At 54.3% G+C, this 24,245-nt stretch overlaps 1 protein-coding gene across 10 annotated transcripts in view; it reads left to right on the top strand.

Annotated features, from left to right (window-relative positions):
* CAMK2G (calcium/calmodulin dependent protein kinase II gamma) overlaps positions 1 to 23,761 on the top strand; it is a 147,984-nt gene extending 124,223 nt beyond the window's left edge. For 2 of the 10 annotated variants that reach the window (XM_074999769.1, XM_074999773.1), the window contains 9 exons: positions 3,002 to 3,070; positions 4,426 to 4,470; positions 4,924 to 4,972; positions 6,829 to 6,942; positions 8,203 to 8,328; positions 10,657 to 10,732; positions 11,254 to 11,348; positions 12,345 to 12,590; positions 16,786 to 19,345. In XM_074999769.1, coding sequence (XP_074855870.1) covers positions 3,002 to 3,070; positions 4,426 to 4,470; positions 4,924 to 4,972; positions 6,829 to 6,942; positions 8,203 to 8,328; positions 10,657 to 10,732; positions 11,254 to 11,348; positions 12,345 to 12,577 — 807 coding nt within the window. In that variant the 3' untranslated portion in view covers positions 12,578 to 12,590; positions 16,786 to 19,345. Of the gene's footprint in view, positions 1 to 3,001; positions 3,071 to 4,425; positions 4,471 to 4,923; positions 4,973 to 6,828; positions 6,943 to 8,202; positions 8,329 to 10,656; positions 10,733 to 11,253; positions 11,349 to 12,344; positions 12,591 to 16,782; positions 19,346 to 23,200 lie in introns of those variants that run through there. The other 8 variants (XM_074999776.1, XM_074999777.1, XM_074999772.1 and 5 more) reach the window with 7 other exon arrangements.
* The last annotated feature ends 484 nt before the right edge of the window (positions 23,762 to 24,245 follow it).

Below are 24,245 nucleotides of genomic sequence, written 5' to 3'. Positions count from 1 at the left end.
CTGCGGAGACAGCGTCAGCTCCCTGGGGGCTGTGCAGAGCAGAGCTGTGTCTTCTGGGGACAGGGCAGTGTCCTTCTGCAGTGGAGGTGCCGAAAGAGGAGTGGGTGGTGGTAGCCTGAGGTCAGGCACAAACAGGCTTCACCCCAAGTCTGGCAGAGGCCTCTCCTGGAGTGCCACTGTGCCCAGATTCAAAGGCGTGGCACAGCACCACCCGGTGCCTCAAAGCTGCCCTTAATTCGTTTTGAAATTCTGTACCAAAGAGGCTTGTTGGCCCCTGACCTCCCCACGATGCAGATCTCAGTTACGTCTCCCAGCATGACTCAGGTCCCCAGGGACACCCCTCCCGCACTGTTCCGCATTCCCACTTCATGCATCCACAAGCGTTTGCTCTCTCCAGAAGGTGTTGGATCAATGGTGTCTCCAGTGAGCTGAAAGAAAACCAGCCCCTGCCGTGTCCCAGGGAATTCTCTACTGCCCGTCTCTTTGTCTGAGATGGCTGGTGCAGAAATCAACTGTCTCATCATCTGGCCTTGCGGCTCTTGCTGCCTTTCAGCCGGAGCAGGAGCTCCCCAAGCAGGAAAGGGAGCAATGCTGAGCGATGCCAGTGCAGAGGAGCCGGCTTCTCTCTTCCTGCCGGGAATTCTGCCCTTTCTCTGCCACAGCAACATGCTACTAGTAACAACCCCCAAAGTACCACTGGGAGCACCCCAGGGCAGAATCTGACCCCAGGGGCTGCAGCCCTTCCTTCTCTCAGGCCCGGAAGTATTACATGCAGGGGCTCTCCGTTCCCTTCTGCTCAGTGCCAGCACTGCCCAGCCGACCCTTGTGCACCGTCTGCCCCTTGCTCAAGGCAGCTTGGAAGAAGGCACCAAACAATGTCTCAGGATCACTGGGGCAGTGACACTTGGATAAACAGCCAGCGAGTTCAGGGTGAGCCCAGTTGGCTAGCACTGGCTTTCCTGTCCTCTAGCTGGCTGGCCCATGTCCTTCCCACTAAGGTCACTGCTCTGTTTTCAATCTTGCACACTACACTGTGTGTGTGTGTGTGCGCACGTGCGTCCATCCGTCCGTCCGTCTCTTGTGTCTAGCTCAGAGAGTGTGGGCAGTGGGGCTGCCAGAAGTGACCCATCAGATAGCTCTTCTCAATGGCCTGATGCTTTCCTAGGTGCCACCTTTCTCTTGACATGTCACGCTCCTCCTCCATCCTGCATAGAGCTGCGCAAACCCTTGGGGCAGTTCAGGAGCAGAGGGCTTCATGCCCGTGGCTCGCTCTGCTGTGAAAGTGAGGAGCCGGTGGCTAAGTGGCCAAGAGGCCCAGAGAGCAGCAGTCAGTAGACCAGACGCTTCCAGAGGAGGTAGAGGCATGAAGCAGACCAGCCGTTTTCTGTGTCTGTGTTTGCGTTACGGTGCTGTTCGGAGTTAAGTGCTGTGTGCGGATTTGGCCAGTTGGTGGAGGTCAGGGACCTTGATATGCTGTGCAGAGGAATGTCTGTCTTCCTCCGGTTCTGTCGGGGCAGGGTGGAGAATGGGGCTGCTGCATGTGTTTTGACAGCTCTGTGGACCCGAGCCAAGGGAGGCAGCTGGCCCTGACACCTACAGGGCAATTATCTGCCATGTCGGAGGTTCTGGGTCATAGCAGTGCACCTGCCCTGGTCGAGAGCTGAGTCAGCCACACAGCCACAGGGCTTCTCCACCCCATCACCACCATGCTGGAAACACCAAGGCCAAAGGTGTCGGCGCAGAAGGCTGGAGAGCGGGGTGATGTGAGGCCAGCCTGAGAGGTGTGTCTAGAAATGCTGCTCTCTCCCTGAGGGACCCGAGCGGAGCCCAAGGAGGGAGCATGGCTGGGGAGGAAAAGCCAGAGGGAAGGAAGGGGTGGGTGGCTGCAGGAGAAGCTCAGCCCCATGGTATCTGCTTGTGGTGGGTGTGACTAACTCTCACCAGGCCTTTCCTGGTTCAGCGTGTGCATTCTTCATCCTCCACCTCCGCTTTGGGAGTGCTGCGTGTCCTGAGGTCCCCTGAGTTGCCCTCTGTGTGCCACCTTGAAATGTGGGCAAGGGGCCAGTACACAGAGGCCAGTCTGCTCTGAAGCCTGAGTCCTACCGGTCTGATCTGCAGCCGAGTAGCTGTGAGCTTGTCGCTGGTGTCGGGGAGAAGGGATGTTTTAGGGGACTGGGGGGAAGCTGTCTCAGTAACGAGAGGCCTGTCTGCCGTAGTGGGACAGGCCTGTTTCCCTAACACTGCACTTAGGAGGCTCCTGCTGGGTGATGGTTGGATTCCCAGGGCGCATGCTGGCCTGGCTGCCCATGAGACGCAGGCTCTGCACGTTGCTGCTTTGGCAGGGACGCTCCCACGAGGGGCAGGTCGTCTTGCTGCAAGCGGGAGGGGTGCAGGCAGCGCTGCCAGGCCACTGGGCTGTGTGAAAGAGGACCAGAGGCGTCACTAACTTCCCCTGTCCGCGTGAGACTCGGTGGGGAAAGAGCCACACCAGCTCTGCAGCTGGCAGGCCTCATCCACCCTGGCAGCTCCCGTCACGGCCTGGGCTTGAACTCCTTGCTCATGTCCCCGTCGCTCCTTGTTCCACCTAAGCACCGGTGCTGGGGCCCTGCCAGTGTCCTCTCATTCCTGGCCTCCCAAAGGCCCAGCACCAGACCAGCCATACTTGAGATTGCCCCCTCGTTCCATGTACCTCTCACCCTCGTCACCCTGGGGCCTCATCTCCTGGAGCCTCTGCCCCAGAGGTTCTGGTCTGGACCCCTCTCTCCCGCCTCTGGGCGGCTGCCTCTTCCTTCTGCTCTCCTTTCCCATCGCTCTCCCCTCCAGGCATGGTGGGGGATGAGTGCCTCTGCTGTTGCACCTCAGGGGCTGGGTGGTCTCTAACCACCGGGTGATGGGGTGCTACCAGGTGAGTTGGGTGGGGTGCTACAAGCACAGTGCTGTGAGAACTTGCTGACTCTGCTCCTCAGCAGAGGAACTAAAACAATCTGTTTTTCTGTCTCAGCCACAGAGCAACAACAAAACCAGTCTAGTAAGCCCAGCAAAAGAAACTCCCCCAGTGCAGACGTCCATGGTACCTTCCCTGATACTACGTCCTTGTCTTTCCCGTTCCGGTCACTCCCTGAGTGCTGCTTGTTCTGCTCTGTCTGAGCTTGTCTTTTGGCTTAGTTCTGTCTGTTCCTCTGCTGCTGGGGTCTGGTCACAGCCATAGGAGGCTGCGGGAGCTGAGTGGTGGATGGTCGGATGTGGGGGCGGCAGCTGTACCCCCCAGACCATCCCTGTGGAATTCTTGTCTCCAGTGATGGAGGAAGCAACTCCAGCCTCTCTCCAGCGCCCCGGGGAAGGCAGCCCACACTTCAGGCCCAGGCACACAGGTCTCCAAGGAGTCCATTGTAGCCCATTCACGCTGGTGGCTGCCATGACCCATTCACGTCCCTCAGCATGGAGCGGGATGGCAAGGCCAGCCGTGCCTGGTGTGTTTAGCAGCCCCCCACACGTGTTTACCCTGGATACCTCTGGGGAGCAGGGAGCAGCCAAGCAGGTAGTGGAGATGGCCGGCTGAGTGTGCATTGCTGCACCGTCACAGCCCCTGTTGCCCTTGCCAATCTGCCTGGCAGGGTGATGTCAGTGGGTGAGATGGGGCAAGATCCCAGCATGTTGTTCCCAGAGAGCAGGAGGAGCGCAGGCATGAGCTTGTGCTCCGAGAGGCCTGGCAGCTGCTTTCTACTCTGTAATTTTCCAGACAGTGCTTCCCGGGGACAGTCCCTAGTTTTCAGCTACCCCCTAGTGGCTTTGCCTGCTACCCTTTCGGCGCTGAAAGTGTCTTTCTGGTTCGTTTTCGTGTTACAGATGTTTCATTTTGGGGACTTTTTGTTTAGCAAGTTCTGCATTTTCCTTTGAGCCCAGTTCTCAAAGCAGCTCCTCCCTGGGACACACTGGCTCATTTTACCCCCTTTCGTCTTTTGGAAAGGATGAATGATCCTTTTCTGAGTTAAAAAAAAAATCTGGCAAACTCAATGGAAAACTGAATGACAAAGGTCCCTACCCCACCCACCACCACCCCTGCTCGCCCAGCCTCAAAACCCCCTATTCTTGGAGAGCAAACCTGCTGAGAGCACATTGCTTAGTCAGTTGCTTTCCCAAGGGTGGAGCTTTATGCACCCAGCGGTCAGCTGGTGGCAGGTTTCAGGTGTTTGTGCCAACGCCGTTCTCCGAAGGCGAAGTGGGGCCTGGGAGCGGGGACGTCTGGGGCTTTGTGTCCCTGTGAACGTGGCTGTTAGTAGAGCACCTCTTCCCACGAGGCCCCCGGAGCAGGGGGTGGTTTGTCTGTGGTTTGTTTCCGTGTTGGTCAGTGGTCCTGTGCGTGTTAGAGTGAAAACCGGGGAAACGATTTGGAGTTGGAATTTAATTCTTTTCCCCTTTTCCTAGGAGCCTCAAACGACAGTGGTCCACAATGCCACAGATGGCATAAAGGTACGGGGCGCGTCGTCGTGTTTCCGTAGAGAAACCCCTGTGGCTCTAGTGCCGGCCCCTCTGGGGATGGTGGTGGACAGTTGCTCTGGCACTGGGAGAGGGTGGTGGGGGACTGTGGATTCTCAGACAGTTGGGCAGGGAGGACTAGGAGCCCCCAGGTCAGGGTTCACTGTCCCTGTCCTGACCCAGTGTACAAGCTGCTCCCCAGGTGCACATGCAGAGTGGGCAGGATGGGAGAACCCTGTGTGCCTCAGGGGGCTCTGGAGTCGGAGACCAGCTGCTTGCTGCTGGGTATTGATTAACGCTCTGCCCAGTTCCAGCCCAGCCCCTCTGTCGTACCGCTGTCTGCTGCCCCATTTCTGTCCCTTCCCTTGCGTTACATGCCCCTGTCCGCAAGCAGAAGTGTCCTCAGTCTCCTGACTGCATCTCGTGATGTTTTCCTGTGCTGTGCAGGGCTCTATGGAGAGCTGTAACACCACCGCTGAAGACGAGGACCTGAAAGGTAGGTGTCCTGCCAGGGCCCTCTGCTACTTTGGGTCTGTGGGCAGGAGCCTCCGGGGGTCCAACCTGCCCCTGGTGGGGCAGAGTTCAGTCGTCACCATCCAGTCTTCCCAGAGTGATGCATCAGATTCACTCCTTGCCTTTGCCTTGGCTTTGACTCCCATGCCTATTGCAGTGAGGTCCTGGACATGCACCATTTAGTCTGCTTGAAGGACGTGGCCAGCCTGGCGTGGGGGGGTGGGGTGAGCTCTCCATGCCCCAGATTGTGTCACTTGTTTGTCTTTGTCCTCACGGGCATTGGAATCTTTCCATTCCCAGCCCCCTGACAGGAGTAAACTCTGGCTTCTGCCCCCCTCCGGATCTGGAATCTGTCTGTTCCTTTCTCGGTTTCAGCACCACGCGAAGGGGATCGAGGTTTCCCTGCTTCACTCCCTCTCCGGCCTGTGACGGTTTCTGTCCCCATTTGGAGGGGTGCACTGCTCTCTCTGCTCCACGTTCCCGTGGCGGCTGGCGATGGAGTGCCATAGGGCAGCGTAGAGGAGGGAGCTGTTCATAAGGGGGGTGCGATTGTGCACCTCCCCACGGTCACGTTGTACAACCCTTTCTCCCTCTTGGGACGGGCTGACGGGAGTCTGGCCTGCCTGTGCCCGAGTCCCGTCTTTCCTTTCAGCATTTCAGCAACTGCCCCTTTCGCAGGAAGGTGGAGGCGGCTCTGCTGGAGTGGGAGGTGGTGGAGGAGGCTCTGCTGTCTGTGGGAGCCGTCTCTCCGTGGGGTGGTGGGCGGTGGGAGGGGAGCAGAAGGCACAGCCACAGGCTGTTCCGTCGCACGGGCTAAGGGGCCGCTCTTGCTGATACCAGGTGGGGCAGCTGGACGGCTGGTTGGCTGCTGCTCGGAGACATTGCAGGGCCGGCTGGACACACGCTCTAATACAGGTCCAGGGTCAAAGGGAGACCTGGCCTCCTCCTGTGCTAACGCTGTGGTCCTCATTCTCGCCCAAGCTAGTGGGGGCTGGGGACTGGATGGCTCAGGAGAGAAGGTAGCCTCTGATTCCTGGAGACATGAGCCAGGAACCAGGTAGGACATCCGTCTTGAGTAGCTGTCCATCCCCAGCCGGAAGCCCGAGCCCTCTTGCCGAAGCCCACCGGGGTTAGCAGCTTGTGCTTGGCAGAGGCCGAGCACTGCAGGGCCCGAAGGCCGGAGGGGCAGGAGATGCTGCGACTCAGAGCTGCTGTTTGCTGCTGGAGCTGTGGGGTGTTTTCTTTGGTCCTGGAAGAGCAGAGGAGGCTGTGGTGAGGAGAGCCCAGGAGCTTGCGCTGTTACTGTGGGTGCTACGCCCCGCTCAGGCTGGTGCTTTTATCCCTTATTTCTCTGAGGGCCACTGCTCAGCCTCTGACTGACCCTGACTCCGCTCCTCCCCTAGCCTGACGTCGAGATCCAGCAAAGAGGCTCCACGGGGTCCCCCCGCTCTCTGTCGCGCACACACTCACCCTGGGGGTGTCTCGTCCTGTTTACAGCGCGTGTGTCACTCGAGCCAAGAGGTCATTCATCCCCCTTCCATGGTGGTGCATCGCCTCTCGTTGGGGTGGTGCGCTCCATGGCTCCTTGTGCAGCCAGGCCCCAGGGGAAAGTGTGCCCGGGATAGACGAGGCAGGCGTGCGAGGAGCAGGAGACAGCTTCTAGGCCCCTGGCCAGTGGCACCTCCGTGAGGCGTTGGCAGGGGGCACTTGCCATTGTCCTGCAGGGGGCTCCTGGCCGTTGCCAGCGTTGTGGTTTTGTTATTGTTCACCTTCCTGCTCGTGTGTGGTTTACTGAACTGCGTGTTTTGTTGTTTTGTGTTCTGCCTCCTGCCACGCTAGTGCCCCCTCTCTCCGCCGGGGACGGCAGCTCAGTGCTTGAAGGACGGAGGCACAGTGAGAGCAAAACACAGACTGAGTCCATGCACTCCCAGCTTTCGCTCTGTTTCTCAGCCAGTAAGTCCCGGGGTGCAGCGCTCCACAGCATCCCCCGCTCACTCCCTCCACCCTCCCGTGGCCTCCTCTCCCCAGTTCCCTTCCAGGGGGCAGGTTTTCATTTCCACCACTTCAGCATATAACTAAATCCATCTCCCCTCTCCTCATCTGCTGAAACTCTCCGTTGCCCCTGCAAAGTGGAACCTCGGGCCGCCCAATTCCAGGGCATTCTCTGCAGTGGCACTCGCTGGGTGACCTTGCACGAGACCCCTCACCTCCCGTGCCTCAGTTTGCCCCATTGTAAAATAGGACCAGTGGGACTGGTGAGACTGAATTATTTCCTGCCTGAGATGAGCTTTGAGCTCCACCGATTGACGGTGCCATGGGAGTGTAGAGACCTGGCAGTAGGGTGAGCTGCCTCACTCTTTCTCCAGGAGTAGGGCTATGGCTGCTGGAAGACTCCTTCCCTGTTCCTTACGCTGTGCCCAGAGCTCTTGTGTAGCCCTGATGCTGGAGGGGCTTGCCCTGTGAGAGTGCGTCTGCATTGTAGCTTGGTGCCTCCATGGATGAGAGCTGAAAATCCTTTGTTACCACATGTGCTCCCGGGACTCCCCGACTCTGCCAGCACTGTAGCACCTGGCGGCAGAGATAGGAGCAGGCAGTCTGACTACCTGGCCCTGCGGCCCACCCAGCAGGCCCCCAGCGTAGTGACACGAGGGGATGGAGCTCTCTGTTGGTAACAGGTGGGAGGCTACGGCTGCGCTCTGCCCCCTCGCAGAGCTCCCCGTCAGCCCGTTGGGTGCTGCTGCTGTGCCTCCCCTTTGGAAGCATGGTGGCATCATTGGCGCAGTACAGGGACGCTGTCCTCCGGCCATGGGGAGGGAACAGATCTGTTAACCTAACCCCAAGCTGCTCTGCCCCTTCCTGCGCGACTGCCCCCTCGGTGGGCCCCAGCTGTGGTGCTGCGCTGAGGCCCTGCCCTCCTGCTCCTCCTGCATGAGGCTGGGGGCGGCTTGGCTCTCCTGCCCATCCTCCCCATGCTGCTGGGGCCCTGGCCAGAGAGGAAGGGCTGCTTTGAACCTCTGGAAGCAGTGGGATTTCTTTCCACTGGGCTCCGAAGGGTTTTCCCCTGCCACGTGGCACGGCAGGAGCCAGGTCCGAAGCTGGGGCGGCCGGAGGCGGCCGTGTGGCTGTGTGGTGTGTTTCTTTGTTGGTTTTGTTTTGCATTCTGCTGTTGTCTGGGTTTTTAATATTATTTTAATGCTTGCATTTGTTTTGCAGCCACGCAGTCTTGTGAGGAGAAGCTTCTTGCCTGGGACAGCCCAGGGCAGACGCTGGAGTTAGTGAGCGCTCAGTCGGAGCCTCTGCTAACTCCCGTAGTTCCGTTTGTACTTAACAGCGCAGCGTGTAAGTTAGTGGCTGGCTAGCAGTAGTGGAGTAGTGCAACCAATACGCGATGTCTTGTTACCCTCCTCTTCACCCTTACGCACCCTGTCCGCCTGGCCCCTGCTCGAGGGCCAGCTGCCCTTCCACGCTACAGCTAGAGCGGTGCCCCGGTAGCCGGATAGGGGCACAGTTATACTGAGGAACGTGGCTCAGTTCGCATCCACCCAGCTCTTCCTCCCATTGCAGGTCAGCCGCAGTCTGCACTTGCACAGGTCCCGCACTCTCCCGGCAGGGGCTGGGGGACACGTGCGCAGAGCAGCACCAGCTGCACGTGGGGCCGTGTGCCGTGGAAGGAAGGCTGGCCCAACCCGCCCTGCAGACTGGTGCGGGGACCTGGCTGTGGGCAGACGGGTGTGTGCCGCCCCATGGCTCAGGCGCGGTTGAACGCGGTCACTAGCAGCGTGTGAGTCGTGCTGTGTGTGCACGCACAAGCCTGGTCTATAGCCGGTCGTGTCCTGAAGTGGCTACAAGCTTCACGGGTAAAAGTTGGCGCGTGGGTGGGGCCTTAGTCACGGTCTTGTGTCCCCCCCCCCCCCCCCCGCTGCCCTGTGGAGCTGCTGGTGAGCAGTGCCAGGGAAGACCACAGCTGTGCGACCCTTCCCCTGGCAGCCCCAGGCTCACTCGTGGAATGGTGGGGGAGGATCAGGAGACCGCTGTCCCTTGTCCCCAATTACCCTTCCTAGACGGGAAAGCAGGGGAGGCCATGCTGGTTCCCACCCTGCCCGGGGCAAAGGGACACACCGCCTGCCACCTGATGGCACTGGGTGCCCTGTGAACGCCATGGCACAGCGAGTGTTGCGGCTTGGCTGCGTGTCTGCTGCAAGGAGCGATTGTGGTGCCACGTGTTAAGCTGGAGACCCTCTGAGATGAGCTGGCCTACGGCTCTTGTGGCTTTAAGCTTCTTCACGCATCCCCGTCCTTCAGTCTGCCCCCAGCTCCTGCAGCTCCGCCTGGAGGTGCTGAGTTCATCTGTACTGTCTGAGCAGGGTGAGCATCCCCCTTTGCCTTTGGTCCTCACAGGGAAGAGAGCTGCTCACGGAGCCTCGTCTCCTGTCCCGTGAGACCCAGGGCACCACCTTGACCCAGTTCCCGCCCCATAGGCGCGCACAGCATCACCGTGCCAATGCCCGGACGGGCTCCCTTAGCCTGACCAGCTCAGGCCAAAATGTGCTGGTGGAGAGCTGCATAGCAGTGCGTCCTCAGTGGAGGTCAGAATTCGGTGTGATCACTGCTCACACCAGCCAAGATAAGCCCTTTGCACCCTCCTGGGGCCGGGGTGTTGGCAGAGGCCAGGGAACTAGGGAGAGGAGTAGGACTTCAGTTCTCTATTTGTGTAGCTGTCCAGATGCGCTGGCAGTTCGGTTACCGTCTCTGACCCAGCGCCCGGGGAGGCAGCTCTCGGAGGTCCTGGGGTGCACATGTAGACGCATGTGCTTGTATGGTGTGTGCAGGTGTAGCCCTGGGATTGGCGCGTCCACGGGGAGGAGGCGTCCTAGTGAGCACTGAGAGCTGTAACCACTCGTTCTTCACGCGGGCTTTGCTGCAGCGTTTGGTGCTGTGAGATCAGCAGTGAGGGTACAAGACAATGGGAGCTGGGCTGGATGCAGCCGGCAGCAAAAAATAGGCCTGCTGGCCAGAGAGGACTGGAACCGCACCAGGCAGCTGCTCCAGCCACGTGACTGTCGGCCGAGCAGAGCTGGGCGAACAGGCAGTGGGAGTCAAGTGCTGGGACTGCCCGCCCTAGAGCCGGTTACCGGCAGCTGTGTGCCGTGTGTAGGCTGCTGTGGGGGATGGGGCCGTAGGCCTGCCCGTCTGTTCTGCGCAGTTTGTGGCTATGGTCCCACATGCATCCTGCTGGTGCATTGGCTGTCCTCCCCTAGGGAGCGCTGCCAGTGGGCAGTGGTGAATGACCAAGGGATGGTTTGGGCTGGCTGCTCTTATCCAGGGAGCTCCAGGGGAGGGGGCGGCGCTTCCTCCTGACAGCTGGGACCAGGTTCTGAGTTCTTCTTTGTGCTGGCCGGTGCAGCGACCGAGGAGAGGAGAACGCGAATGAGGTGCTGTCCTTATTGCCCTTCTCCATGACCCCCCCGGGTTCCCACTCGTGCCCCCAGCCCCGGCTCTCGAATGCCAGCTGCCAGTGCCGCACATCTCTGGGGTGCCGGGCGCACCTCTGGTGAGACGAAGATCAGTGGTGTGCTGGAAATCGCCCAGCAGGAGTCACTGTGTTGTCGCACTTCCACCCAGGCCCAGCAGGTGCCCCCTCAAGTTGCCTTTTCTTCTCGCCTGCAGTGCGCAAGCAAGAGATCATTAAGATAACGGAGCAGCTGATCGAAGCCATCAACAACGGAGACTTCGAGGCGTACACGTGAGTGCAGAGGCACTGGGCGCTAAGTTTCTACAGTCAGCATGGCCCCTGCCCAGGGGAGTCATGCAGGGGCCAGGGCAGTGGGGAGCCATTGGGGCAGTGGGGCAGAAGGTCATTCCTCGGTCTCTGACAAATGCAGCTGGGGCTCTTTGAATGAATACTGGGGACCAGGAGCAAGGCAGCTACCAGGCAGCTGAAAGGGAGAGGGATAAAGGCGCACAGCTGGAAGCCCAGTGCGCAAGGCCATGGGAGCCGGGGGGGCGATTGTGGGACATGTGAAGAGGTAGGGTGAAGAGACAAACTGCGATACGTGCTTGGCTAGATCTCGGAGCAGAAGGAAGCATGCCAGCTCCAGTAGTCAGCATGGGGTCTGCACTCCAGGCAAGTGGCATCTCTGATAAGCCTCAGGAGCTAGCAGCAGGGCAAAGAAAAGCCCCTGCCTTTGAGGCTAGTCCATGAAAGGTCAGCAGCCTTCAGAGGGGTTCAATCCCCGGGGCAAATGGATTCCTTTGTCTTTGCAGAAAGATCTGCGACCCAGGCCTGACCTCGTTTGAGCCCGAAGCCCTGGGGAACCTGGTCGAGGGGATGGATTTCCACAAGTTTTACTTTGAGAACTGTGAGTGGGCAGAGATTGGCAGTGCCAGCAGCCCCCTGGCACATGTCTTTGCACCTGTCATGGGACATGGCTGCAGTCCTCTGAGGCTGTAGCAGACACCAGGGTTCAGTGCATGTCAGCTGGGAGAGGCCATTCAGATCCAGCACTTCCTCTGGTCCCTCAGCGAGGATCCTGGCTGTCTTATTGCTCGTCACCCTGGGAGTGCAGCTGGGCTGGTGTAAAGTGCCACGTGCACATTGTAGGTGGGAAAGCTCAGCTGGGGAGCCCTGCCCAGCTGGAGGGACGCTGCCTGTCACGCAGGCCAAGACGTAACTTTGCAGGGCGGCTCCCAGAGCTTCTCCCAGCAGAGGTCTCACGTGCCTGAATCAGATCCCAACCTCCCAGGAAGCCCTTTGGGAGCAAACGCTCTTGGGTGGGGTTGTCCTTCCCTTCCGTAACCCCCTGTGGCTTCCTATCCTCACCCTTCCCCCAAGAGTCACCACAGCCGGGAGCCAGGGAAGTGAGCTGCTGCCCTGAGCTGCTGCAGGTGACCGAGGTGAGGACAGGGCCCCTGAACGCACACGATGCCTTGGCTTGTGGGGTGAAGGGGGCCTGGTGCCTTGCTGGCTGCGTGGCAGCCCTGCGGCGCCTGTTGCTCCCCAAAGCCTGCTGGCTGACCTCGCAGGGCTCTTTCTGATGACCGAGGTACAGGTAACGTCCTGGGCCTGAGAACAGCCCTGCTCCTGGGGCAGAGGCAGCTCCGACACCCGAAGTGTGGGAGGTATGCTCTGCAGGGCAAACGGAAGCTGAAGGTCAGGGAACGAGGGGGGCGTGGCGCAGGAGGCGGCTGTGGTTCTGCCCAGGGAGGGTTGGGAGCAGGGGGTGCTGTGACTCGGGGTGCAGGTGGATGGGGGAGGAAACAGGAGCGGTCGATGTAGTGGTGTGTGGGGCCTTGTTCCCCTTGCTGAGCACAGGGCGCTGATGGTTTTGCATTTTGTCCCCCCCCCCGGCCCCCAGTACTGTCCAAGAACAGCAAACCTATCCACACCACCATCCTGAACCCTCACGTCCACGTCATCGGCGACGATGCTGCCTGCATCGCCTACATCCGCCTGACGCAGTACATCGACGGCCAGGGCCGGCCCCGCACCACGCAGTCTGAGGAGACCCGCGTCTGGCACCGCCGTGACGGCAAGTGGCTGAACGTCCACTATCACTGCTCAGGGGCCCCTGCTGCTCCGCTCCAGTGAGGCTCAAACACAGGTACCGGCCAGCGGGGGGTGGGCTGGTGACGTGCCATGGACCAGGGCTGCCGTCTGTGGCTGTGAGGTGGCAGAAGCCCAGAACGTGGCATGGCTGCTGTCTGAGGGATGGGGCTTTACGAGCTGGCTGCAAGCAGAGAGGGGCTACAAGAGTGAAAAGTTTCCCTCAGCCCGGCAGGCCAGAGAGCCTCACACCCTCTCTGTGCCCCAGGTCTGCCATATGGAGGTGCTGGGCTTACTCGGTTGGCAGAGGAGAGTCGCATGCTGCAAGCAAACCCCAGGCCATGGGTTCAGAGTGCTACAGCCCCCTCCAAGGACACAATGAGGCTGGGTCAGCCTCCCCACGGTGCTAGGCTCAGGCTGTGTATGGTGGTGTTGGACCACAGAGGGAGGCATACGCCTGGCTCTGGGGCAGGGATGGGGGCAAGTTCATGGGTGTACTGGGCTGCACGCCACCTCCCTGGTCCTGGGGTGCATGTAGGTCCCACTTCCGGGCAATCTTGGGAGATTATTTAAAGTACGAATGGGAGGAGAACTGACTGATGAGCAACTGAGTCACACACAGCTTTTTTCTGGCCATGCCAGTCACGTGTAGGCAAGGAGTGGAGGAAGGGCAGCTGGAAATTAGATGAACAGGGAAGGCCAAGTTGAAATCCAAGAGGTACATTTGCAGGAAAGTGATGGGGTGTTTAGACTGAGCTGTTGAATACAAATAACTAGGCCCTACCAAATTCCTGGTCCATTGGGTTCATTTCACAGACATAGGATTTTAAAAATAGTAAATTTAATTATTTCAATGTCACAACGCGGTAATTGTAGGGTGTCCTGACCCAAAAAAATGTGTTGGGGTGGTTGCAAGGATATTGCAGGTGGTTTGTGAAACTTCTCTCCTTCTTTCTGTGTTGCTGCAGGTGGAGGTGTTGTCTTCAGAGCTGGGCAGCTGGAGAATGCCAGCTGCTGGCAAGGAGCCCAGCTCTGAAGGCAGAGCCACTGCAAAATGCAGCACGAGAGCAAGGATGGCATGCTACGGTACTGTCGCTCCTATTTCTGTGCTGTCGTCTGCACAGCTGGGCCCTGTGTCAGGAGCCGCCGCTCTCTGACTGCCCAGATCACAAGGCAGCAGCAGCAGAAGTAGGGGTGACACGGTATGGCATTGCCACCCTTACTTTTCCTGCTGCTGAGCTGGCTGCCCAGCGATAGCTGCTGCGCTCCGGCCAACCAGCTCGGAAGGCAGCAGCGCAGAAGTGTGGGTAGGACTCCCAGTTGAGAAACTGGTCTGCCCCTGTGAGATCTGTATCACATTGAGTAAAACCAGGTTTCACAGCAAGAGACCAAATGTCATAGTCTGTGGTGAGCTTTTCGTGGCCTAGCGTTTGATAAGGCTCTACTGGGAGGTATCCAGACCCCCTGCAAACTCTAAATGTCCGCACAGCAATGAGGAACAAAGTGAACGTATGTGAATGAGGCTGCTTGGCAGGAATGTGAAGGGGTCCTGGAGCATGAGTGGAGGCTCGTTCAGTGCGCTGTGCTTACACCTGGCTGTAAACAGTACAGGAGAGGGCAGGCGTGGTTGGAGAAGTAGGTGGGGAAGTTGCTTCAGAGCTTAACAATTCCCTAGGGTTTTAGCGAGGCAGTGCCAAAGTAGAGAAACCCTTAAACTACCATCTATGAGGGTACAAATCCCCAGCCATAAGAATACAAATATATTCGTGGCGTCTTAATACTGGTCCTCTAATCAGCAGAAGCATTTTTAATGTGCTGAGAGAGAGATCAAAGGCAAATCAAGCGAATGAAATGGTAATACTGGGGGGCTTAAATTAGCCATGTGCAATATGATCAAATATCACAGTGCAGCAAGGTTTGACTCCTCAGTTGCTTGACACCATCAAACAATTGCTTCTAGGAGCAGCTGATTGGACAGGATGCCAGTTTGGCTCAGATATTCTTCATGTAGCCATGCTGGTTTACTTATTTCCTTGCTTTCCCTTGTCTTGAGGTGTCTGCATGCCTTCTCCATTCTTTGTTTTGTGTGCCTATGAAGCTGTCATGCTGAGCCCAAGGATGTAAGCTTCCTAATGTTAGAATCTGTTTGCTTGGATTTCTCCCTTTTGTGGGCTGGAGTGTCACCTGGGGAAGTATGATTTTTTTCCTGAGAAGATGATGAACTTCATTGTACTGTGTTCACTGTTACTAGTCCCTCAACTGCAGTGATTTATTGAATCTAATCCTGTGTATTTCTTGTGGTGAAGGGCTGCTCTACACTTCTAAATGCTACAGTGGCACAGCTGCACTGCTCCAGCTACCAACACCAGTGAGAGAGGTTCTCCTCTCGATGTAGCTACTCCACTTTCCTGAGAGGTGGTAGCTAGGGTGAGGGGAGAATTTTCCTGTTGACGTAGCACTATCACACAGAATCACAGAATCATAGGGCTAGAAGGGACCTCAGGAGGTCATCTAGTCCAGCCCCCTGCTTCAAGCAGGATCAACCCCCACTAAGTCATCCCAGCCAGGACCTTGTCCAGTCGGGACTCAAAAACCTATGTGCACTGGGGATTAGGTTGGTTTAACTGCCTCACTTGCAGATGTGGATTTTTTACAACCCTGAGCAACACAATTACATCAAAGTAGTTTCCTAGTGTGGACAAGGCCAATGTCAAGAATAGTTTCACCTTCGGTGTGTTCTAGACTAGTTCGGCAGTAAGGAAGACAATGGAAGGGAGCATAAATATGCTGAGCAGAAGGTTTGATGGGAACTGGGAAGACTGAGATGAAATCTGAAGCGCAAGTAGCCAAAGAGACAGAAGTAAGAACAATTTCAGTAGATCAGAATGGACAGGCTGTAGGCGCTTTGGTGGATATGCTGGATTACTAGGGAGAAAATGAGAAGGACACGGCTACTGCAGAGGAGCAAAATGCTTTCTTTGCATGAGGTTTCATGCCGGGATATGTGCCACGTCCTGCACCTCCTCTGTTCTGATAACACAGAAGAGGTGCCAGCAGAGACGGAGAAGTCAAACGGAATGTGCTGAGGCAGACTGGCCAGAGTAAGGAGTAACAGGTCACCAGGCCCAGCGGGTTGCCCACAAGAATTCTGACAAAGCTTGAGAAAGAGGGGAATTCTGCGCCACGGCATGCATGCACACTTCACGTCCTGGGCAGATGTCTTTGCTTCCCTGCAGAAAATTGCCTGTCTGATGGGGAAGCAAAGGGAAGCCATGGGAGCAGTCACAGCCCTTCTCCATAGTGAGGGCATGTCACGTGGGTGTCTGGCCCAGCCAGTGGAGAGGTAACTCACTGCAGGATAGGGAAGGCAGGACTGGGACTCTCTGACTGGGGCAGATCACACCCATCCACCCAACGTGCGTGTGTCTGGACGCTACCCATGTGCTGGCAGAGCAATGAGGAGAGGCTGATGAAAAGCAGCTTGTTTGGAAGTGCTGACTGGAACCCCAGCTATAGCACTGCACACCCTGGGGAATCTGCTGCCACGAGGCATCACTGTGGCCACCAGCTTAGCAAGACCCAGGAAAAGGCTGATGGTTTATATAGGTGCAAGGTTCATCCAACGCTACATTAGATAAGAAGAAAAAGAAACCCGGGGGGACAGAGAGCAATAAACCCACCTCTGCCAGGGTAGGAGCCCACCCGTAAGTTGAAGTGAGGAAGCAGCTTTCCCTCCATGCAGCTCATTCCATAACCACGCACCTGGGGTTGTCTTGCACCCTCCTCGGAAGGAAGAGGGTGGGACTGGGCTTCGTTTCACAGGTTCCCAGGTTTGGTCTGGTCTAGTTAGGCAGTTGCTTCCCAGCTGCCCCCTCTCGCTTCCTCTTCCCCTCGAAAGCGTTGTGTAAGCATCCCTCTGTCAAGGCTGGGCCCCTCGCAGAGCAGCTGCTGCAGCAATGGTGTTGGACCAGAGGAGATTCACCCTCCCAGCCTGGAGTCTAAGGGGTAGGAGGGAGGGGCCCCATCCCGGTGCACTGCCAGGGTGCTGCTTCCCAGCCCAGAGCCGGTGCATGCTACGTGTGGCAAGATGTTCCTTTCTCTTGTACTCTGGCGTTTTCTCCCCGCCTGGCATGCCGTGGGCCAATTTTGATTTACATTGTGCCACTAACTGTTGGCTTTGTTTCCCTTCCTTCTCCCACCCTGTTCTTTTCTCTCCTTTCTGGGTGGACTCTGCCACCTCCTGGTTGCAGCAGATGTGGAGATACTCAGCTGGAGGGCCATATCTTCTTAGCAGCAGCTCTGGAGTGCCCAAGTCACAGCGACGGTCATGTCCGTTTTGACGTTTAATTAAAAAAAAAAAATCCAAATTCCGAACCGGCAGCAGCCAAATGCACGAAGCCCTGCATGCATCTGCTGCTGTGGGCACTGCCGCCTGTCCCTTTCCCATGGATCCATAGTGTCTTTCTGCTGTACGGAGGGGTTTTTTAAGTCTCAAAGAGACATGTTGTTTGTATGAAAACAATAGAATGAGTAGGAGTAATGATAGATATATGACAGACTATCCAACAACCCTCCCTCAGGGCTGACGAAATGGCATCAACTGGAGCATCTTTCGGAAACCTTGTAAGGGGGAAAGCAAAAGCGAAGGCGAGAGAGCACGAGTGAGGAGGAAGAGGAGGCAGCTTGAGCAGCGGATTGCTGAACTCTGCTCCACGGAGGCAAAGTGGAAGCTAACACTGCATTCAGGCTGTGCTGTGACTTTGATCAGCAAGCGGCGATGTGGAGATCCTAGCGGGGCCTGTATGAAGAATGGGAGGGCGAGGTGGAGGACTGACGCTTCTTCCTTTCCCAATGACCAGGAGACTGACTTCAGCCCAAGTTTCTTCTTAAGTCTTCAGAACGGTGTGGACCCTGCAGGAGCTCACTCTGAGACGTCCTAAAACCAAGAAGGGACGTGGAGTGAAAACCACGGCTGGAACAGTGGACTATAAAAAAGGATTTAAATAAAATTATAAATAGGAGCTTGCTCTTGAAAGATCCTGGTTTTAGAAGTGGCCCTTCATTGGCCAGACAGGAAAGTTTGCAGCCAGCTGACAAAAAGGAGCATTAAGAGCAAAGGTTTTAGCTGAAAAGGGTACACACATGGGATTTTCTTTTGTTGCTTTCTTTTTCTCGTAGCGTATAGCTGGGATCCACAGTGCTGCAGAACACATGTTCCTTAGGAAGCATATGAAAAAACTAGTGTTATGTTCTTTCATGAAGACTCATGCATCCACCTCTAGATGATGCATCATTAATGTGTGTGTTCTATACTGAAATACAGGCACCTATAGAATTAAGGGGCTCACCGGCTTCATTTGATTTTGTTGTTGTTCTCTGGTGAAACAGCAGGGGAGCCAACACCTGAGGGCAGGTGCTTCTCCCCTCCCCGCGTATGTTTGTAAATGTCATGGTCCTGGTATTCTTCTGCATAGCTTTTCTGTTTCTTCATGGTAATATTGTAACTTATACAACTGTCTGCGCAGAGTCACAGCAAACTGTAGGCAGAGACCTGCTGGCCTCATGATAAACAGGAGAAAAGCAGGCCCTCTGATGCTTGTCCTCAAGGCAAACTCACCATCCTACCTTCCTGTGCTGGGGGATGCTGTCAGTTTCTTTTGTTTGCTAGGAGGGGCATGGTGAATTATTTGTTGGCTTGTCATGAATTAATCCTGACCCAGAGAAGCAAAAGGCCTTTTCGCTAGACTCTTTTTTAGCACCAAGCAGCAGCCCCACGAGTTCTGTGGGCTGATCAAGAGGCGGGCAGGGAGCTGGTCGTTATTGTAGGATACTGGGATGAGCTTTTAGTTCAAGTGTTAGCTTTACACTCCAGGGGGACCGAGCAGAGGGTTTGTTTCAAGGGCAGGAGCACTGTAAGGGATTCTGAGGCGAAAGGAGAGCTCAATTAGATCTTGATATTTGTTCAGCCATTGAATGATGGGACGTGCCTGGAAGCCGAGTTGCTGAGTGGCGCTACTGCCTTGCTGCGGAAATCCCTCCATTCCCCTTTAAATGAAGACTCCAAGGTCAATCCCACCCCACAATTAGAGCAACTACTCCCGGGTTCAGGGAAAGGCCATTCACGTTTCCCAGAGTTCCTGCCAACCATATGTGTGGGTGGAATGGGGACTGAGCCAGGAGAGGGTGAACACTGTCTTATGGTTTTGGAACGCTTTTAGGGGGGCCCTAAGCTTGAGCGTCGGGAAGAGAGGAAAAGCTTTGATATTTTAGTCCCGTTTTTTAAAGCCACGCAGACAGCGCACAGGACATTACAGTTATGCAGTTTTTAAAAGAGAAATACAAAAAATTATGCATGCCTTCTTTAGGTCTGATCTTTCCTTGCCTCTTTACCTGATGATTATTAATGACTAATAGAGACCCTCTGTATTTAGTAACTGCATCCTTCAGAGAAAACAAAACAAACAAAAAAAAGGATGGGTTTTGATTTTGCACAGTCTTAGAGGCAAGCTCTCTGTTTATTCTTTTAAGTTAATGAGAACCTTAGCTTGGTATGGCCATTATCAGACATAGCTGTACACCTTTAGCATTCTTAATGTTCTCTTACAGGGCTAATATGAGCATCTATATAATATATATTATAAATATCATGTTTTAAAAAGGAAATGGAAGGCGTTTGATGCAGAATTTTTGCATGATATAGAAATAATTAAAGTTAGCTAGTGTTTGTTTGGTCTGAATGTTGGTAGACCCTTCATAGCTTTGTTACAATGAAACCTTCAACTGAAGATATTTAATAAAATAACATTTAAACGGGGTGTAAAGTTGAGTGGCATTTCTCTCCTCTCTGTACCGTGGGACAATGTGGCATGGAGGCTTTTGAAACAGTCTTTTTTTTTCCTCAGAGCTTTGTTTTGGGAGCAGCAGATATATAATGTATGTGTGGGTCTAGATGTGTAAAGAACAGGTGTTTGCGCAGTGCGGAGGTGGGTTTAGACTATAAAAATGAGAGAAGCTGGCTGTGCTTCTGTGAGCTGCAGGTTTCCTGGGGGAATCCTCCAGAGCAATCTCAAGGAAAGTTTCTGGAGGTGCTCATTAATCCTCTGCTGCAGGTTTGACAGCCGTGCAGCTTTCTTCCTTCCCCCATTGTGAGACATGATCCCCGCATCATTCTGCAATCACTTGTGCAGGGACCAAACAACACATGGTCCCTCTACGCAATGGTTTCCATCTGTGTGCAGAATAAATTTTTCTATGTACACTGAGGCATATGCAAATGTGCACTAACAGTAGGACCAAAAAGCTAGTTTGGGGCACTCTGCTAATCAACTAGGTGGCATTTGAATCTCTCCTGAGCAACTATGCAAGCACCCAGCTTACAAAGAACACTGCTGGTGAGCTGCATGGAGAGCAGGGTGGAACCCAAAAACGCAGAATAGATGTACTCTGGTTTCCCTGTTTACCCTCGCCAGTGAGATGTCTGCTAGAACGATCCCTGTCTGTGAGGAAAAGGGTGGTAGAATTTTAGAATTTGTTTCCTAGAATACTGCTCTGCAACCCTCGCAAAGACCGTGTGTTCCTTTGTCTACGTGCAACCCACTCTCCCCAGCCAACACTCATTGTGCTTTGGGTATTTGCAGAGACGCGTGCCTGGCAAAGGTCAGCGAAAAAGTAATTGGTATGTTGCAAAAGGTGCATATAACTGAAACGTTTCAATGCTCTGCTTGTATTTAACAATCCCAGTTCTGTACATTGTCCCCTGTGCTTGACCAGATGTGGTCTTTGGGAACACCCAGGCACCCCTACTGACGAACTCTGCCAGATGAGAAAGAGGTATATTACAAGATTACAATTACAAGAGGGATATTACAAGAGGTACAGCAGTGCTCCACTACAGAGAAAAGGGAACACAAGGCATGTTGGGAAGCCGAAGGCAGGACGGAAAAGGGCATGGTTTGCTAGGGACACAACTGAGCACGTGATAAAATTAATGGAGGCACAAACAGATTCTCAAGCCTTTAATAATGCTTCAGACAGAGCAGATCCAGGCTCAACCTCCACTGTGGCACATGCATGAGCCTGTACCATGCCCTCTCCCCACCCCAGCCCACCCCCCGTTCCTTTCCACTTTCTAGGACTTCTCCATTTCTCCTTCATTCCACCCCCTCATACAACTTTTATGGTGATGGATGGACCTACATGCTAAGCTTCCATAAAGGTGATGCCAGCGTGCCTTTCAGCTCCCAAAAGCAAATTCAGCTGGCTTGTGGCACCTACTCAGCCTCTTGTTGACCTGCTTCTTATTGCTGTCCTATGTAAGTTTCGTGAGCCAGGCTCCACTGGATAAGCCATGTCTCTCATGATCAATATGGGAATTTCTGCATCCCCCCGCCCCCCCCCCCCCCACTGTAATCTTGTGGTCTGGAAAGAAAGCCAGTTGCAGCTCTCTGTACAGGCTGGTGTTCCTGAAGATGTGTGTATTGTACACCTTTCCAGACCACCCTGTGCTGGTGTCTGTGAAATGCCCACAGCGATCCACAAGCACTAGTAACACCATGGAGAACTACACCTTCCAGGTGATGCGCTTTGTGACAAGGTGGGCTGGTGCTAAAATTGGAATGTGTGTGTGCCAGCTGTGCTGTCCAGCTGGGAAATCCCATGTCTGTAAATTCAGCTGCTCTGTCATGCGCCTTTCCCAGAGTCGTGGTCCTGTGGATCAGAATGCTATTTATTGCCCTGCACAGTACAGCTTCAACAGTCAGCTTCCCCACTCCAACCTGGTTTGCCACTGACCAGGAGCAGTTGGTAGTCACAAGCTTCCAAGCAGCAGTTGGCACATGCTTCTCCACCAAGGGGGCAGCTCTCACTCTGGTGTCCTTGCCCTGCAGTTCTTGGGCCAACGCAGCACACAGTTCCAGGAAGGTGGCTTTATGCCTCCAAAAATTCTGAAGCCGGGGCTCTTCATCCCACACCTTCAAGGTGATGTGATCCCACAATTCAGTGCTGGTTTCCCTAGAACAGTGTTTCCCAAACTTAAAACATTTGCTTACCCCTTTTGGGACGTCAGGCTTATTGGTGTTCCCCCTCCCGCAGCGCTGCTCCAGTGCTTATCTCCTGATGTTTCCTAATTTATTTTTTGCTGTGTACCCCTTGAAGTCTTTTCAGGTACTACCAGTGGCACATGTACCACACTGTGGGAAATGCTGTGTTAAGGCATGCTTATCAGACATTCTGCAGCAGGACGTCTGTAGAATGGCAGCTTGGAATGCTTTGTACGCATTCATAGCAGACGATGCTGTAACTCAGGCTGTGGCTGGGGATGTATCTGTAGGAGTGGCAGTCCTACATGCATGTCTGCTACCAACTTCCCTGTGCCTGCCGCCACTCTGAACACCGCTTGCCAGTCACCCACATGTGGAATAAGATGGGGACCTGCACTCAATGAAGAATGGTAGTTACTTGCTGTAACTGGACGTTCTTGGAGAAATGTTGTTCCTATTTGTATTGACCTACACACCCTCCTTCCCTTCTGCTTTGGACCCTGTCAAATTGTGTTAAGAGGAACTGGAGAAGCACAGGGCCACACAGCCTCTTACAGCCTTGCTCAGGAGCAGGAGGAAAGCTACTACACATGCAGATGCTACTCGGAAGAATTTCCAGATTCAGGCACATGGCAAGCATGGCTATTCCCCATTCCACATGGAATGCAAATAGGGGCCGCATGGCTTGACGAGCCTCCAGTTACAATAAATAACCTCCATTTTTGACCAAGCTGATGAGACAGGATAGCTGCGCTACATAGGGACTTACCACACCCGCCATATGTCAGATGCCATTTACGACACTTTTCAATTGACTGCCTATTTTGCCCCTCCAAAACATCTTCCACCCTTCTGATACTCAATTTTACATAAAGTTTGCTTGAAATCGCTTTCTGGATGTGTTATAGTGGTGTGGAGCTGGAAGGGACTTGGAGGCTGTAAGATTGTTTGTTACAGGGTAGGGTTGCCACTTGTTTTCCATTGATTCCTGGCCCCAGACTCAGCCAGTCAGAAAGCTTGAACAGTAACTGGCTGAGCAAAGGATATGTACATGTGTATGTTTGAATGCTGTTACAATAGGTAGTAAATACGTTGTTGCAACATTCACTTATAATTAATTTAGTGCTAAATCTGGGTTATTGTGGTGAAAGCTTTGGGCAGGAGAAAATCCCCATTTTATCCTCCGTCCTAGAGCTGGAATTCTGCGAAAGGGAGAAGGAGGGGTGAGGACAGAGAGTAAATCAGCAGAGTTGTGGTGTTCCAGAAGTGACAGGAGAGAGGGGAAGGAGTAGCAAGAGTGGGACTCCAGTCTTCCCATGCATAAGAGGCACATGGCGAGAGGGTGGTAGACGGGGGTCCGTGGCTGCATGTGGCCTGTGGGTCACAGTTTGCCCACTATTGCTGTAAAGTCTCCAGGGGACTAAAACACTGGACACGTGGGAGATCGGCCCTTCCAAAACCTGCTTTGACAGCCGCTGCACCTCTGGGAACACTACAGAGTGAAGTAAGTATGCTAATGAAGACCACAGCGGTGTTTTGGGACATACACGGAGAAGAGACAAAGCTATTTCTGCAGAAGAACCCAGCTACTGAGTTAGTAATGATAAATTCCTTTCTTTGTACATTCTAGGTAAAGAGAAAGTGGAGAACACAGATTCGTCTGACTGAATTTGTAGACGTAATTCTGTTGATGCCCAAACACCTTGATAGGCACAACACATGCATATAGGTAATTCTGTGTGCTTGGGAACTCACTCTTTTGTGACGATGTTCAAAAGTGTGCTCGGGGTGAGGCAAAAAGATGTAGTTCTTTTATAGAGCACTTTTCGTCGGTAGACCAGTAGGGGGAACCCTCTTTACTGTCCAAGATATATTTTTGCTTTTCTTCATGTCAGTAATGCCAGTAGGGTTAGCCTCATCGGGGCAGCTCTCACGTCCGTCCGTTCCAAGAGCTGGCGTTCACTGTGATAAATATTTTTTTTTTCTGATAAGAAGACAAGTGTCCATAATTGTTACGTAACTAGTTGTTACTTTCTCTGAAGAAAGGATGCAGCAGCCAAGTGGACAGAACGCTGGACTGGAATTCAAGAACCTCGGATTCAATGCTAGTTTCTGCCACTGGCCTCTTGTGTCGCTTAGGTTGGTCGTGTCCTTCCTCTGTGCCTGTTTCCCCACATGTATCATGCTGTTAATATACTAAGCACTTTGATATTTGCCAATACAGAGAGAAGTATCATTACTTATCTCAATAGATTCCAATTTATTCATATCCATCCTCTTCCCCTGAGAATCTGAATGGTTCTGTTTCTTTGGTGCGTGCTCCTTTTGTCGTACTTGTTAGTGGAAGGCAGTACATACCTTAGACCAGTGGTTCCCAAACTTTTCAGCATCATGCCCCACTTTTGACTTTTGAGAAACCCTCACCCCTCCCACCTTTTCTTTACCATCATCCAACCACTTTTAACAAAAAACTCAATTTGTAATTTAAAATAAACACAAACTTGATATAAAAATGTTATTTAAAATTAAAAATAAGCACAAATAATTTTTCTTGGCCCCTTTTGAGTGCCTGGTGCAGCCCCAGCTGGCCAGCTGCCTGATCCCCGTGCCAGCTGTCAGAGCTGCCCGCACCAGGTGCCCGCCCGCCTGAGACCTGCGCTGCCAGAGCTGCCCAC

Source organism: Carettochelys insculpta, chromosome 7 (assembly GCF_033958435.1).
Source record: "Carettochelys insculpta isolate YL-2023 chromosome 7, ASM3395843v1, whole genome shotgun sequence".
NCBI classification, from domain to species: Eukaryota; Metazoa; Chordata; order Testudines; family Carettochelyidae; genus Carettochelys; species Carettochelys insculpta.
This window is presented reverse-complemented; position numbering and strand designations above follow the sequence as displayed.